Raw genomic sequence first — 16,920 nt, forward strand, 5'->3', positions numbered from 1 at the left:
TTTACAAAACACTGTTCTTAAGGGATTAAATGAAGACCTGCACACTGTGCTATACTGTACTGTCCAGACTGAAACAGAACACAGACTGGTTTAAGTACCTGCATTTGCTGCAGAGTGAAGCTACTGATAAACAACACCCTCAAGAACAAGTCTGATATTACTAGGCAGTAAAACCCACCCTTCTGCTGATCTGCTCCCTCCCCCAGCTGGGAATATGAAAGTCTTCATTTATACTTTGTCTGAAATGTACCTACATCCCCTAAAGATCCTGGAACAACACTAAGGGCTGCATTAACTCTTTATCATCTGGAGTACTTGGTAGCTACAGATCATTCAGCACTGGTTTCTAATAGAGATATGGAAAAATTATAGTGCTTCTTGGAAGAGAATGAAGTGTCCCAGTAAGCATGCCTGTAAGCATATGTTCAGCATATGTTCCTTATCACATTTTCCCCAATCCTGCTGATGGTAACTTCAGGGCCTATAGAGTTTTACTACAAAAAATAAGGAGCTGTGCTAACCACGCTTCTACCACTTTTCACCAATATCCAATTGTTGGCGTTTCCTTGTACTCCACAGTTTGGAACTGCATCATCTAAATTCTCATGAATATACCAATGTCAGCTGCTATCCATTCTTTGTTCTGCTGCACTCCACAAACTACACTATAGTGTATCCCTCAAAATAAAACAAGTATTACTATCTTTGACCTCTATTTAAAGAAAAAAAAATAATATTTGTAAGGAATGACACTGATGACAGCAATAATCTAAGCACTAAGGAAGAGCTACTGTAATACTTTCTCAATCACTCTTCCTTTCCAAGAGCTTCATTCAATCTAATAGTTACTGGAAGAAACTAATTGTTTTACAACTGTTTGGACATGATCCCTTTTATATTATTCCCACTGCAGGAATCACATGTCTATCCAAGAGCCACAGAAGAGATTTGCACAGGTATTAGTACATATCCACAGATCAAAATCTTAACTTCCTGCATTGTAAGAGTAACTTCGGTATACAAAAAAAAACTTTAAGGGACATATAGCATTATTTAGAGAAATACTTTCTAGAAACTAGTCTTTTCTCCTTTAGAATATTAAATATAGCATAACCTACTGAAACAAGTACAAACACTAGAAACATTCTTTAATTTCTGAAATAGCTTCATTGGAGTTATCTTAATTGAAAAATACATTTGAATACATGGCTATTAGGTATGTAATGTTCTTACTACTTTGTTCAGATTTAAGACTCAAAGAGAAAAATATTTTAATTGCAACTGTTTTAGGAAAGTAAACCCACCCCTCATATATAAGAAAAAATAAATACATCTAATAGTGAGAGGGTGTACATGCATGAAGGAGAAAGTGCAGGAGACCTACTTAATACAGTGGAATTTAAGCAGAACTTGAAGGAAACAGCTGCCCAGCTTTTATGGATTCAGCCTCTTAGAAATTAAGAATATCATGTACTGAAGTTCCAAATTCTTATACTTATTCAGGACCTAGTCTTAAAAATAGTATTAGTATTTGTAAAAAAAAAAAAAAGTCCAGGTATCAGCAATATAACAGCATTTCTGATAGTATGAAGAAAGTTTATATAGAATAAAGGGGTAAGATAGCGTTTCTCAGTGAAACTTATTTCCAGTGAAACCAAACTGTACTGTTGTCAAAGAAGATCTTTGCATTTGATGTAAAAAAGACATCCATTACAGTCAGTCATTGGCAAATAGATCAGTTATGAAAAACAGATAAGCATAACTTCAGTAAGCTACAACTGCACTGCAGTTGCAGGTACTTAGAGAGACAGTGCCACATTAATTATCTGTTTGGACAAATTTATCATAATACAAGCTTTAGACTTTAGAAATTTAAAGTATTGCAAACCTAAATAAGTTTATAAATTCTAGCATCTTCTTCTTAAACTGAAATATATAATATATGAAGTATTTTACATGTAATATTTTATATACAATTGTTTTTTCTTTTTTTGCAATTTAACAGGCAAAGTTAACATTTTTATTTTGGCGAAGGAGACTTCATTTCAGATGCTAGAGTTTGGAGCTCTTGTAACATTCTGAACAGAAGATGGAAGAATCATGATCAGATAGAAAGGGAGCAGTTGTAGCAGCTGTTTAAGGATGCACGGGTGCAAGCACGTTGCGACAAATAGGGCATGTTCCTGACTACAAGAAAGAGAGGAAAAAAGTGGGTCATTCACATAGTTTGCATTCCGTTTCATTGAAAAGCTGAAGTTTATGATCTACAAAGTATTAAATGTCTTAACAACAGTACTGTCTCAAAGCCACACTTGACAGGACAGATAACTGGAGCTAAGAAATCTTGCATCTCTGATGAAAGGTACATTTTGTTCTTATACCAGGTATATGAAGGTTACATCAGACTCTAGCAAGGTCTTCTTCAAAGTGAGGATTTTACATTTGGGAACTCTTTTGTTTGCCCCATTACTCCAATGAAAAACTTCGTACAACCCAAATCTAACAAAAGTATTACATCATAGTCATCGGCAAGAGCAGTTTACTGTGGCAGCAGAAGAAAGTAAGGCGTAATACAAGCAATATTTACCTTGAAATCAACACTATCAGGGTACAAAAAATATAAACCCACCAAGAATTCATGCTAGAGGTCATCTGATCTCCCTAGTCTGAATCAATTAACCTTTTTTGTTTAGTTCCTGAGGAAGCGATGCATTACCTTGTATGTTCAGCACTATTTCTAACAAACTAGTTGAGAGCCATCAAATCCAGGTTCATTCTGTCTGTAAAGCAGTGTGCAAGTGTGTGGACAAAAATACTAGTAAATCAATTACAGTTTTTAGTCTCATCTCAGCACGATGCTCAATATTTTGAGGGAAAAACTAATTACAAATGATTAAAAAATCTAATGCAATTGGTTTACTATAGGTTCACATTGTAAATTAGTCTACATGTATTCCAGCAGATTCTTACTTCCTCTTTGTTTCTTCAAGATTATCTGTTACAACAAATGGGCCTGACACATTCTGGCAGGACAGATACTTGGTTCTCTTCAGAGAAAACCAAGCCATTATCTTCACTTCCAGGAGGGGTATAGTAAAGAAAACTTCTCTTAACCAAGTGAAGTATAGCATCTGTCTTCTTCATTCTTACTGAAAGCAAACCAAGTTTTTCCACACAAAAGTCCTCTCCCGTTCAAACACCACTACGCTCCAGTCTACATAAATAAGCGTTCAGATTTAAGGATTTATAGTAATCAGTTTATTTATACTAATAATATTTTATTTACATTATTAACACCCATGCCTAACAAAGGCCAGGTCATTCCCCTTCAGGTGATTATGGATATAAATTAATCTCCTCATTTGCATTAGAGCTTGGTCCCATAGTGCATATAAATAACAGGTAGTTATTTCATGGCATTTGCTCCTACTTTTTCTACAGGTTTTAATAGGTTTCCTACTAGGACACAAGTACTCAAAAAAAACAAAAACATCCTGTTTCAATTACCTTCTGTAACCAAAGAGTGACACAGAGCTTGTGAAACAAATGATGACAGGGTAGCTCTGTTATGATTTCATCTTTCACATATTCACTGAAGCAGATAGTACAGCAACACTGGTCTTGACCTACAGCCATGAAATAGAAAAAGCATTAGGTTTTGGGTGTTGTTTTTTATTTTTATTTTTATTTTTACATCTAACATTAACTGAAGTTAAAAACAATATATACCAAAATTACCAATAATGCAATAATTATGAAATACAATCACACTTACTGAAGATTAATTTTCCAAACTGACCAAAGGTTATATTCAGTCTAGATCAAAATTCAAAACCTTACAACAGCCTTGTCAGCTGCATAGTGCATTAAAATACTATATCTATGCTAATATAAAAAGCTAAGTTTGATCTTATAAACTTTACAGAAATTAATTCTTAATTGTTTTGTCCATACCATTACGGTCATCCGTGATGATAATCTGTGGCAGACAATCTATGCTTTCTTTAGGAGCTGGTGGATGCGCCTGTTGATCATCAACTGCAAGAGACTCCAAATGTGCCAGAGCGTTCTGAAAAGGGTGAGCAGAGACCAAATTCTTACTCACTTTATATTTTTCCATATAAAAACAAATAAGAAAAGAAACCCTGTCAGACTAACCATTACATCATTTTTATTTTTGTAATGAATGAGCTGAAACTGAAGGTCAAAACAGTAACAGCTTGTTTTTAAGACTTCTAAAATATCAGTACAGACTCACAACTTATTCTGTAATGAATGTCTGCTCGTGTTACAAAATTTCAGAAAAGAGAACAAGTCAAAAATGCAATAAAACTTGCCAGTACATTTCACTACATTTCACGTTCCGGAAAGAAAAGTTTATTAATTTGTTTCTTGGCTTCAACTACAGCATTACTCAGATATGACAAATATCATGTACCTGGGCTAATGTAAGCATTCTCAATGGAAGCATTCAGGAAAAAAGCAGGATCCACAGAGATGTTTCTCATCTGTGTAAGATAGCCTGCTCTTTGAATTCATCCTGTTTTGAAACTTAAAATCTCATTTTTCATCATACAAAACCACTATGAATCCAATGCCAAAGCAGGCCAATTTGATGTTTATATCATACATTCAACCACCTAAGACACTGGAAGGGAAAGGATCTTCAGCAAAAAAAAAAAAAAAAAAAAAAGCATAGCAAGAAAGCAAATATAGCAAATCCAGGTTCTAAGAAATGTACAAGATATACCTGATGAAGCAATCAATACAGCAATACAGCAGACTAAAACTGAAGAGTCACCAACACGTAAGCACTGAGTTCATATCCCGAATGAACTATGCACAGCCCTCAAGTACAACTACTTTCTGTTCTAATCAGGATGAAATGCATTTATTCTAATAGACAAACTTCCAGGCAAGAATTTTAAGAGAAACTGCCATTTTTATAGTGTCAGTGGTTTACCTAATAACTGAAAAACAAACTAGAGAAACATTGGATTACTTTCAAGAGTCTTTCCTCTGGATCTTTACAGAAGGTTATCAGCTGCAGCCTGACTACATATCTGCTCGTCAAAGTGGCAAGGTAGCTCTGGCAACCATTCCACCTAACAGCTTTACACCTACAGTCAAATATTTGTGGCAACACAGATCAGCATGAGCTAACAAATACTTCAAGCTCCTACTGCCACAAGTATTCTCACCTAGAAATGCCAGTTTAAAGCAAACCCTGGAACAGTTTGGTGTGGTGGAGTACACAAGTCTACCTGCAAAACAAGTACCTTCCTCAAAGTCAACAGCTTAAAACCGATCTGTTCTGCCACAACAGACAATGCTGCCTTACTACCATTAGGATAACTGTAGTATTTGCAATGGTGTTTTGCTACTGCTGTGAAGGTCTGAGAAAAACTTGTAGGTAGTAGTATTGTAGTTAATCTAATTAAATACTACAGCTGGAAAAGCTAGATAAGCTCCAAGGCAGACAGAAGGATGCAGTATTACCTGTGTCAAACCTCTGTGCCTATATCCAATATTAGCACAACAAAACAGAAAACAATTTACATTGTACTGCTTGCTTTTTGAAAGCTACATAACAAGCACCACAGATGGAAAGCCTCACAATGACTTTAAGTGATGTTTAAAACTACATCTTCAAAAAAAGCAAACCAAAGAAAGGTCCATTTAATAACTTTTCTAACTTTGGTTTCAAGGCTTCAGAGATACCCTAATTTTCTTATTTCATATGTGACTGTTTACTGCTCCATGTTGCATAAGCCACATGTTGGACACTGCTAAAACCAGGGGTGTTATGGGCTACAGGTGTGTGAGCACTTCACAGCTGTGAACCCGCACAGGAAATACTCAGAAATGAAAATCACAAACAATGCAGGCACACCCCACCTGCTCTATATTGCTACTCTAACACTCCCAGTTAAGTAACTTCTTTAAAAAGTGATAGTAAAAAAAACCAAAACAACCCACATACATAGGTCATTAAGGACAAACTACTTAGCAGAACCCAAGAGTCTTATAGAACATGGCTTTTTTTTTTTGATTGCTTTTAATATGCATTTGCTTTTTCTCCCTTCCAGATCTCACAGTTGTGACAGAATTCTCCCTTCCCTCATCACCCAGATATAGCAAATTTGTTTTGCTGGATAGTTTTTTGTTTGTTTGTTTGTTTTTCCCCAGAAAACTGAGCTATAATAGAGTACAATAACAAGTAATGTCATCACAGGTGAGCTGTCTAGTTGAAGAATCTACTAGTTTCTTTAGGTAACAGAGCTGTGTGGGACTCACAAAGGGGGATTAAGTAAATCAGTAACAGGCTGAATAAGGTCACAGTTTTTGGACAAATTTTTAATGTTTTAATTAAGAACTCAATCCAACCTGTTCACCAAAACAGAGAAATAGAATCAGAGAATGGTTTGGGTTGGAAGGGACCTTCATGACTTTCTAACTCTAACCCCCTGCCATGGGCAGGGACACCTCCCACCAGACCAGGTTGCCCAAAGCCCCACCCAGCCTGGCCTTGAGCACCTCCAGGGATGGGGCATCCACAGCTTCTGTGGGCAGCCTCTGCCAGGGCCTCACCACCCTCTGAGTGGAGAATTTCATCTTTATGTCTAATCTGAAGCTAGCCTCTTTTAGTTTTAAATCATTACCCCTTGTTCTGTCACTACATTCCCTGGTAAGAAGTCCCTCCCCACCTTTCCTGTGGTACTGGAAAGCCACTCTAAGGTCTTCCTGGAGCCTTCTCTTCTTTTTTTTTTTTTTTTTTTGCTCACCAGTATCCCCAAGTCCTTCTCCACAGGTCTACTCTCAATTCATTCATCACCCAGCCTGACATCATCACCTATCATCACCCACTGACACTGGTGATTGCTCCAGCCCAGATGAAGGACCTCGCACTTGACTTTGTTGAACTTCATGAGGTTTGCAGAAGTCCACCTCTCAAGCCTGTCAAGATTCCCCCTCGAGGGCATCCCTTCACTCCAATTTGTCAGCCATACCACTGAGCTTGTCATCATCCACAAACTTACTGATTACACTCAATCCCACTGTCCATGCTGCTGACAAGTGTTCCATAATACTGGTCCTAATTCAGACCCCTGAGGAACACCACGTCACTACTCTCCACCTGCACATTGAGCTACTGATCACAGCTTTTCCAGTGCAACCATAGAAACAGTTCCTTATCCACTGAATAGTCCATCCATCACATCCATTTATCTCCATTTTAGACAAGGATGTCATGCAGGACTGTATGAAGTGCTTTGCATAAGCCCAGATAGATGACATCAGTTGCTTTCCTCATACACCAGTGCTGTAAACCCATTGTAGAAGGTCACCAAATTTGTCAGGCAAGATTTGCCCTTTTTGAAGCTGTGACGGCTGTCACCAGTCACCTGTATTTTCCATAGCTTGCAGGGAAAGCAAGCTCCATGACCTTGCTATGCGAGACTGACTGGTGTGTAGTTCCCCAGGCTTTCCTTTTTCCCCCCCCTTTTTAAGCATGAGGGCATTATTTCATCTTTTTCAGAGACACAGTACTTTAAGCTAGCCAAAACTTAGACTTCTACATTATGAAACCTCTGGTGCAAAGATACCTCATCACCAAGAAACAAATGGGTTAGTTTAAAGTCACAACAGAAGCAGAGGTGCAGTGCACATCTTCCATAAGGTAGAATCAGACTAAGCAAGATTTAAATAACATGTTGGCCCTAAAGACAGATCTAAATAACACTAAACGCTAAAACACTGTAACTGACAACTAGGTGAAAGTATTTTTGAATACTTGGACTACAAATACCACAACAAGAACAAATATTCTATTGGAAAGCTGTTATAAATATACAGATAATATGCCTGGGTTCAAACAGGGAAAGTTGTTCATACAGGGAAAGGAAAAACACATGCAAGCAGTAAAATCCGCAAGGTGAAAGCAAAAGATGTACAACAAGCAGGAAAGATATCTAGTGAACTGGAACCAAATCTCCCTGTAGAATAAGCAAGAAAAATGCCTAGCAAAAACAGAACAAGTCCTGATCTCCAAAATAAAATGCGCTATGTCAAGAACAGATGAAATCACTCCCTTTACTCTTGGGGAGGGAAACGAGAAGCATAGAATCACATCTTTATTCTTCATGACTGGCATTTTAATTTTTGTATCCTTCAGAGCTCTAAAGCCTCATCACCTTGACCTTAGTACCTAGGATATCCTTCCTAGTGATCTCTTTACCTGATATACATGTACAGTTAATTGAAACTGCAGAACAAAAATTGTTGTATTACATTTCCTATATAATGAATAAAAAGACTGTATTAAAAAGTACTGCATCAAAAATTGGATTTTCTAGTTTTAGAGAAGATATTTTCAAGAGTCTCTTATTCAAACTTGAAGTCTTCAGTTTGTTCTTCACATCACAAAATGTATTTATTTTTAAATAAAGTTCTTCCCCCCAAAAAAGTTTTGTATTCCGCATTTTGGATTTCTGACCAAGCACTGTGACCACAGTGAGAAAGATAAGGAAGAGGCTTTGTAACATTATGACATTTACGTCATTCACTGTTCCAGTGAACGATTTCTCATTTTTATATTTGTTGAACAGAATTCTACATCCTACGTCTACAGCTGCCTGATTACCAGGGAAGTTTATTTAGAGGTTGCTGTTCCAGCTTTCACACACAAATTTCTAGTCCTCGTTAATCCAGTGAGAGATAAAGTCACATCATATTTTATTAATACAGATTATATCAGAATAGCCATTCACAAGTCCAGAAAACATTATATCCTACATCTTGCTGTGATCGTTAAAAGATATGATCTCAAACAATCGAAATTAATTCTGGATGGATAGATAAGATGGGAGGTAATAACCCTTAAGAGAAAGGATATTAATTTTGTTTAGTCAAATAAAAATATGAGAATATCACCTTTAAAAGGTTGCTTCTTAAGTTAAAATTTCGAAGAAAGAAGAGTACTGATGGATTTGATCTGAAAGGACACACTATATTCAGGAAAGACAAGGAGCTGATATATTAATCAGCTGTTGCAAGACATCTAGCTATTTCAGGCAACACAGATATTCTAGATTTTCTTACAGAGTATTTTCTTTTGTGCCAACAATACAGAAATTGACACACAGATAGTACCAGTACACTTTCTAAAGGATACAGATTGAGAGCATTATATATAAAAACAATTAAGGATCTATCCAAGTATGACACTAATGTACTTCCCCTTAAACTCTGAAGACTAGAAACTTCTTATGGAGCAGTTATTTCCTGTTGACTAATTCCAATTATGCCAGACTTCTTATGCTCACCATAAAGTTTCAGAGATTCGAGTGCTAATTTCAAGTAGTAATACTATTTCAGAAAATTGGCTTTCCCTCTTGTCCAATATCCAGAGCGACCTGATCCACAGGCTCCAGAGAATAACTACATTTTAAGTTATCTAACTGCTTGCCATGCAAGTTCAACGGCGCTCAGTTCCTGGAGACACTAACATAATTACAGCAGCTCCTCATATATATATTCACCTACAGCTGTGTTTACAGGTCAGCCTGACAGAAGTCCACACATTTCTTCTGACAGAAGAGCTACAGAATGCTGCTGCACAGTAATGAGAAACAAAGTGTCAGATCTGTAATAACCTCAAGTCACCTCTTCAAGTGTTAACATACAGATAAAAAAGGATGGGATTAGTTTCCCCTCTCTACACAGATCCTTTCTTTGGTGGTAAGGAGGAGGTCAACTGCTTCTATAGTTCTCCCTTGTCTGATGTGGTGAGAACTGGCAGCTTATGAAAAGGGCATAGATTTTCGCCATACAACTTCAAAATACTGCTTTTACAATAAGGATATCAACAGACACATCGATAAACAGTTTTGAAATATCTCCAGATAAGTAACACTAACAAGATCCAACAAAGCTGAAGAGGACCCTGTGGTACTCTATCATAAATAATGCTAACCTCCCATATTCCTTGAGGGATGCACAATACACGGAAATTCAATGACTGCCAACTTCAGGGAACAAGCTTTTAATCCCCTTAGAAAATTCACAAAATGTTTGATTTCACTGCTATCTATGAGGAAAGAAAAAAAGCTTTATGATTGTTTCCACTGACAGCCAGCTTTAGAAAACATTTTAAAATGTCCTTGGAATTGTGCCTGCAAGCATCCTATGACACAGCCTGCCCTATTCACCCCTTTTAACTAAAAGCCAGTTGCAAAGCTGCCCCTTGCTGCCCTCTAAACTTCACGTAAAACAAAACCATTCAATTTAATTGTTGCAGCACCATATTATGTCTACCAAACACTTAACTCTTATTTTGGAAAATATTCTGCAGGGAAGATTTCTAGCAGTGCAGGAATTGTCACATTGCATCAACCTGAATTTCAGCTAGCTCCATATTTATTCTGACAGTGACCATCATCATGTAACTCAAGAAAAAACAAACAGGAAAACAAAGATTGTAACCATGTAACCATGACAGTTTATTTACCCAAAGTATGAAATGAAATCTATTAGTGTAAGGTAAAGATAAACAGGATTTTAAAAATACATATGGAGCCAAGACACCAGAAAAATCTTGTGGTGAAGTATAAAAAATAAAGACTTCCATTAAAAGCTCTTTAAAAAAAAAAAAGCTGGGATAATCTATAGGTACAGATTCAGGTATAAACTTTCTTTTGGTATGTAGGGAATTTAGCAACATCTTTACAGCAATTTACATGATGTGTTTATACTTGCAGAAATTATTTTCTCTTAGAGGAAAAAAGATAGTAAAGTTCTCAAAGTAGTGCTGATCATAACTTCTTGCTCTGTATCACTTACAACAGCTTTATTTTCAAGTTTGCATACCTGAAAATTCAAGATGGACCAAGAAATTAGTTTTTTAGTTCTCTGTCAACTTCTGAATAAGAAAAAAATTGTCACAACGCCACTTATATAATACTACCAAGAACACATGTACAATTCCTACTTTTTCCCCAAACACTGATTGAAATAAGGCCTGAACACCTTCATATCTATATTTTAAAAAAAGAGAATCTGAAACTTAATGACCTGAATATTTGCATACTAAAAACAAAACAAAACACAACACAAGAACAAAGGGCTCTGGTTTTATTTCACACAAAATTAAATTGCTGTGTTTTAATACCTCCATAGCTTGTGCTAAGCGTTCCTCTAGTGCCACATACGTGATAAACTGGGGGTCCACAGATGAAATGGCTTGAGCAGCTCCTAGGCCTTCATTAAACTCATCCAGCAGCCTGTAGAACATGAGTTAGGAAGCATGGTTAACATTACAAAGTTAATATAACAAGATGAGGGCTGGGCACATTAAGTTGTTGCACATCACCTGTTAATGAGCGTGTATTATCTCGCAAGGTGGTTATGGTTATGGAGGCAGCTCTGACCTCGGCTGGCTGCCAGACACCCACCCAGACAGCTCTCATCTTGGCTGCAGGGCCCAGCTGGAACCAGCATCCCCACTATCAGTGTCTGCACCGAGCACAGTGCTACAGCCCCAGCAGTGCAGACCTCAGATGAATTTGAGGTGAGCTTTGCTCTGAAGTGCTTGACAGTCAATTTGTTATATTATTAAGTAGAAGAGAGGCAGCTTTAAATCTTACTGAAAAACACTCCCTCTAGCTTACTTTCACTTTAAACCAAACCAAACATTATTCTAGGATTAGGCTTTGCAAGCGGCTTTGATTGCTTTCTTCCTACTATTTGCAGGACTCCTCTAACTGAGAAGAGTAATTGCAATAAAAATTATTGCAATTGATGAAGATTGATGCAATCGATGAAGAATATTGCAATAATGACACAAGATTGACTGAAATATTCAAAATTGTGATGTTAGGTAAGCAAATGTCGTTCCAAAGAGAAACAAAAAGTTTTACAGTATCTGAATTGTACCAAGTGCAAAACAGGAAAAGACCACAGTTAAAATGCTTTACTGACTTGAATGTTGACTACATTCATATTACTTTACTTTCTTTTATACTTCCACTACTCTTATCTTGAAAAATCAATTGAATAAGTATATCCATCCATCTTAGCGCACCAGAATTTTCTCAGATCAGACTGATTTAGCAGATCTACATTCTTCTTCCTTCTTAAAGGAAACATAACACTTGCAGTACCTTAAAACTTAAAAATCAGATTATCAGCCCTTGAAGCATATGCGTACTGATAGCCACATGTATTTTGATGTCTTTCAGAATAAAGAAAACAGTAACTACAAAACCTCCAAAATTAATGCAGAAAACTACAAGAGGCATACACACCTCCACTCCACATCCAGGTCCTCACTCACACTGGAGTCATCCTCAAGGTTGTTGTTTCCATCCAAAATAAATAAGCCAGGATGCACAAATTCACTAACTAGATGATTTTCCTCATCACTGCTACTTTCTTCAGGGTACTGTAAACAAGGAAACTCCACTTCCTCCAAAGGTGGGAGTTCCCTTCAAACAAATAAAAGTGTTTTTTTTCCCCTTTCAAAAAAATCAAAGAGCTAATACTAAAAAGTTAGGAGAACTTACAAATACATACCAGTGGGCACACATATTACAGATTATATTTTACAAATATATACAAGAGGGTACACATATTACATCAACAGCTGAAGCTGCATTTCACAGACTACAGAGTCCTAGACTGGGGATTTAATGTTGGCTGTGGGGAAAAAAAGTCCTAGTGGTATCAACTAACCCATACAAACTAAGAACTTAGTAAGATACATGATTCTGTGGCAAAATTATTTTTGTAATACTCAAGGCCAGCAGCATAGTAAGGGGACTTGCTTTGCATTTTCTCCAGTACAGGCAGTATCCCTGCCACAGCTGATTCGGTACCAACTTCTTTATTCATCTAAGCTCCTAAGGCAAAAAAAATAAATGCTCTCTCAACTCCCTAGAACAGCCTTCCATGGGGAAAGCTTGGCCTAAATGCAGAGATATTATTTGTAAGAGAAGACACGTACGTGAGGAGAAAGGTTTCTTTTTCTTTGATTCTCTAGAGGAGCACAAGTCACCAGGATGTTTAGAACCACAGCACTGCAAATCCTACTTTCCTGTTTATTTGTCCTCTGATGAGGAATCATTTTAGAAATGGGTATATTTGCAGGCTATTCACACACAGAAAGTTAAAGGATAAACAGCTCCATTGCTGCTGTTCTGAAACAGATTACTTTTCATAAAGCCATGCTAATTTTTCAAACCTCAGGAGACAGCAATACTAGCAAGGCAGTAATAAATCTGGACTGCTTGGTGCTGGATACCATCTGCCTAAGAGCAGAAGCAGGAGAAAGAACACTTAGGCATGACTTGTTGCACTACAAGCACTCAAACTAAGAATCAAAGGTCAGTATTAGATGCCTAGAAATATTTTCCTTGCCTATTTATAGCTACAAGTTTTGTCTTGCAACATTGGCAGACACTTTAAAAAACATGCAGTGGATGATTGGAAGTATTTGCTTGCTGAGAGCTTACAGTTTTTTTTTTTTTCCAGTTTACTTTAATCACTGATAGGGCTGCAGAAATAAGAAGTAGCAGTTCCATTCACTGGAATATGAAAAGCAGGGACAAACAGTTCTGCAAGGAGTACTATGCAGTATCAGAAGATGTATAATGTATGGTATGCCTCTTTACAATTAGCTTGTCTTACCTGGCATTTTAAGGTCAGTATATCCAGCCTGTTATCCCTATAGGTGCTACTTTTTCCTCATTATTGGAATGTCAGTGCCCTCTTATTATTTCTTTACCTTTCATAAAATAGTCAGTATTGTTTGTATGACATGCCATTTTTCGTTTGATTTTAAATGAGTAACTACTGTGGTTATTATGATGTAAGCAAGTGGTTACTGCTAAGATAGTGAGCACCTTTAGAATTTATTTTATTCTATCCACTGTCACACGGCTACTGTGTTACTGATGATGTCAGAGCTGACAGGAACAAGTTACTTAGTGAAATAAAAACATACCTTCCACCTAAACCGGAGCCTATATACACTTCTATACCACTGTTACCCTCTTCAGGCTCATGTTCCTCCCTGCCTGGGAGGGTCCCCCAGCTCTCATCACTTAAGGACTTCACTGCAGCAGCAAAACAAAGAGGCCCAGATGCAGACCATTCTCCATCACTACATTCTGAGCTGCAATATAAACAAAGCAAAGTATTAATTTAACCACTGCTTTAGTGGAAAGAAAACAAACATACAAACATTGTGTCCTCCTGCTTTTGTACAAAGCTTTGTTGTCAGTGTAGGCTACTTTTCTACGATAATTTTTTGGTATTTATAAATGTATTAGGTATATAATTAACCCACCAGCAGAACAGATGAATGGTAGTAAATTTTTCCAGGTACAATTGATCCTGCATTTCACCCACTAAAGTTGAACGTTGATGTTTTTGTACTTCGCCCTCTAAAAGGTCAACATACTGTAAGGCTAACCCAGAGATTGAGAACCGTCCTTTTTTTAAAAAATAATCTAGTAATGATTTCCAACACAGATTATAGTAATATTAATTATGTTGGTAGTCAACTTTGTTCCAATATTCTGCCTATAAAATTCTCATTAAAGTTAACACACATGCACTAATTCAAAATAGAAAAAAGGTTATGTCTACAGTCATTCAGAGCAAACAATGCAAGAACTTTTCATGTGTATATTTCAAAACTTAGGATTTAACTATGCCAAATTCTACAAAGATACAGAGCTTCCCTCAGTGATTATTGAGTTACATACAGACTTGTCACTTGCCAAAACATGACACATTAACTTAGCATGTGGACTTTCTGGAAGCAGACCTTCTAGCCAAACTGGCCTGTCCTTGCCACATGATCCCAGCACTACAGGGTGGGAGGTAAAGGACATGCTCCTTGTTCTATCACCCTTGCCCTCCCTAGGGACCCACCACAACCCTCCCAGTTCAGCACACACATGTATCTAGCAACTAGGCAAGGCTTCCTCTTCCTCATACAGTCTATACATGCTATCACCACAACAGCTGGGCATTTCCTCAAGGGATAAATGAGAGCTGAAGCCCCATGCTGCAGCCATCAGGATGGTGAACTTCTCTCCGGGTTGAAAAGTGAAACTTGAGTTGCACGATATAGTCTGACATGCCAGCTCTGCTCTTTATACAGCTACATATACATTTTTGAACACTTATATATGGACTAACCATTTAAACACAAAATTGCACCTTGTAAAAGTAGAAAAGTCTCTGTACAGAGTAGACACTGACAGTTTACCTTATAAGAGCACATCTTTTGAGGGTAAACACAGATTATGCTTAAGTTAAAGAATATGCATGCTTCCTGTTTAGTAGGTCAGTAATTTCCATCATGAAGAAGACAGTCACTTTTTCAAATCCAATCTATATTTCTCTCATGCCCTGTTACAACAAGCTATCACTCCATCATGGAAGCCAGCACTATAACTGTACAGTATTGTCTGTTTCCTCCACTGCATTTTAATATTCTAGCAACAGCATTTCACAAGTAGAAAAAAAATATTATATAGCAATGAAAATGTTAAAAAAGTAAACTTTACAGGGAAGGAAAGGATTCACTTGCAAGTCCGCCTGTATGTTCAATAGAAAAAAGTAAAATAATGTCTACTAACAGTTTACAATGCCTTAGAGATTTTCTTCTCTTTTAACCAAGACTCTGCAATATTTAAAGGATAAGAATTTATGCCGATTTTTCATGTTGTTTTCTCCACAAAGTCTGTGGTAACACAGGCTACTAAACTTATGAAACCTAGCAGCAAACACAGATGCACACAGATGAAAACAAACTAGAAGAAAAAAAGAGAAAAAACACTAAAGCAAGGAAGCACTACCACATTTACCAAAAACAGGGTTAAATGCATTTTTTTTCCCCACTCTCAAACAGATCATTTACTTAATTTTAATTCACAGCGAAAAGTGCTTAATTACCCTCATGTGAATAAAGTTCATCAATATAAGGTTTATTCAAATCAGTCTACCTTTTGGGTAGACAATCCAAAACAGAAGGAAGCCTGAATACTGCTCCTGGCTTCCAGGCTGTAGCCTGGAATCTGTACTTCTGAAACAATATTCATTCATAGTTATTTTGGAAACACCCACTCATCTGAAGAACCTTAATTAAAAATTAATTAAAAGCGCGGTATTAACCAACTCTATCAAATTATTCTTCAGAGATGACAAAGTAGAATTTTTTCCACAAAGTCTGAAAAGATTATCAATATTCTGCATGACAGTATATTTGACTCCAAAAAAATCCTGAAAATAACAAATCTTGAGGGAAACTCTCAGGAAAAGAACAGTAATTTGCCAAAAAGCATGTTGAACAAGGTCTTCCTTCTCTCCTCCATCCTCTCTTTAAAAATAAGAGAAGTAGTAGCCTTCCTGAGTGTTAAGGTAATTTGACCCTACACAAAAGGATAGTTGGTATTAATATAGTGAGGGAAAAGCCAGCACCAATTGGCATTCTCCTTTCTCCTATCTTTAGACATTACATATACATTTTTATTTGGTTTTACATTTTTACTTGGTTTTGGGTAACTTCTATCAACTCCCACATAAATTTTTTAACGATCATTAAAAGAACTAAGACAGCGATGTAAGACAAATGTTTCCACAAATACATTTTAAAGATTCACTCATGGTCTAAGATATTGTTCTTTACTGAGTTCTCTGCCAAAAAAAAAATAGATATCATATTAACTATCACAGTATTAGAACATAAAAAAACAGACTGAAAACTAAAAGTTCAAGATAAATGATCTATAGTATATATATCTGTACACACTAATACTACAAGACTGCATTTTACATTTGTGTCCCCATGATTTTTTTTTTAAGGAAAAATATTCAAGCAAAAAACAGTACTTTCCTCACATAATTCTT

The 16,920-nt window shown here is 36.7% G+C and overlaps 1 protein-coding gene across 1 annotated transcript in view; it reads right to left on the minus strand.

Annotated features, from left to right (window-relative positions):
- Nucleotides 1–2,010: 2,010 nt before the first annotated feature.
- PJA2 (praja ring finger ubiquitin ligase 2) overlaps nt 2,011–16,920 on the minus strand; it is a 29,061-nt gene continuing 14,151 nt past the window's right edge. The window contains exons 5-9 of the mRNA XM_032206035.1: nt 14,003–14,173; nt 11,171–11,282; nt 3,955–4,069; nt 3,508–3,626; nt 2,011–2,187 (exon numbers count right to left, since the gene is read on the minus strand). Coding sequence (XP_032061926.1) covers nt 2,137–2,187; nt 3,508–3,626; nt 3,955–4,069; nt 11,171–11,282; nt 14,003–14,173 — 568 coding nt within the window. The 3' untranslated portion in view covers nt 2,011–2,136. The remainder of the gene's footprint in view (nt 2,188–3,507; nt 3,627–3,954; nt 4,070–11,170; nt 11,283–14,002; nt 14,174–16,920) is intronic.

Source organism: Aythya fuligula, chromosome Z (assembly GCF_009819795.1).
Source record: "Aythya fuligula isolate bAytFul2 chromosome Z, bAytFul2.pri, whole genome shotgun sequence".
In the NCBI taxonomy this organism is placed as follows: Eukaryota; Metazoa; Chordata; class Aves; order Anseriformes; family Anatidae; genus Aythya; species Aythya fuligula.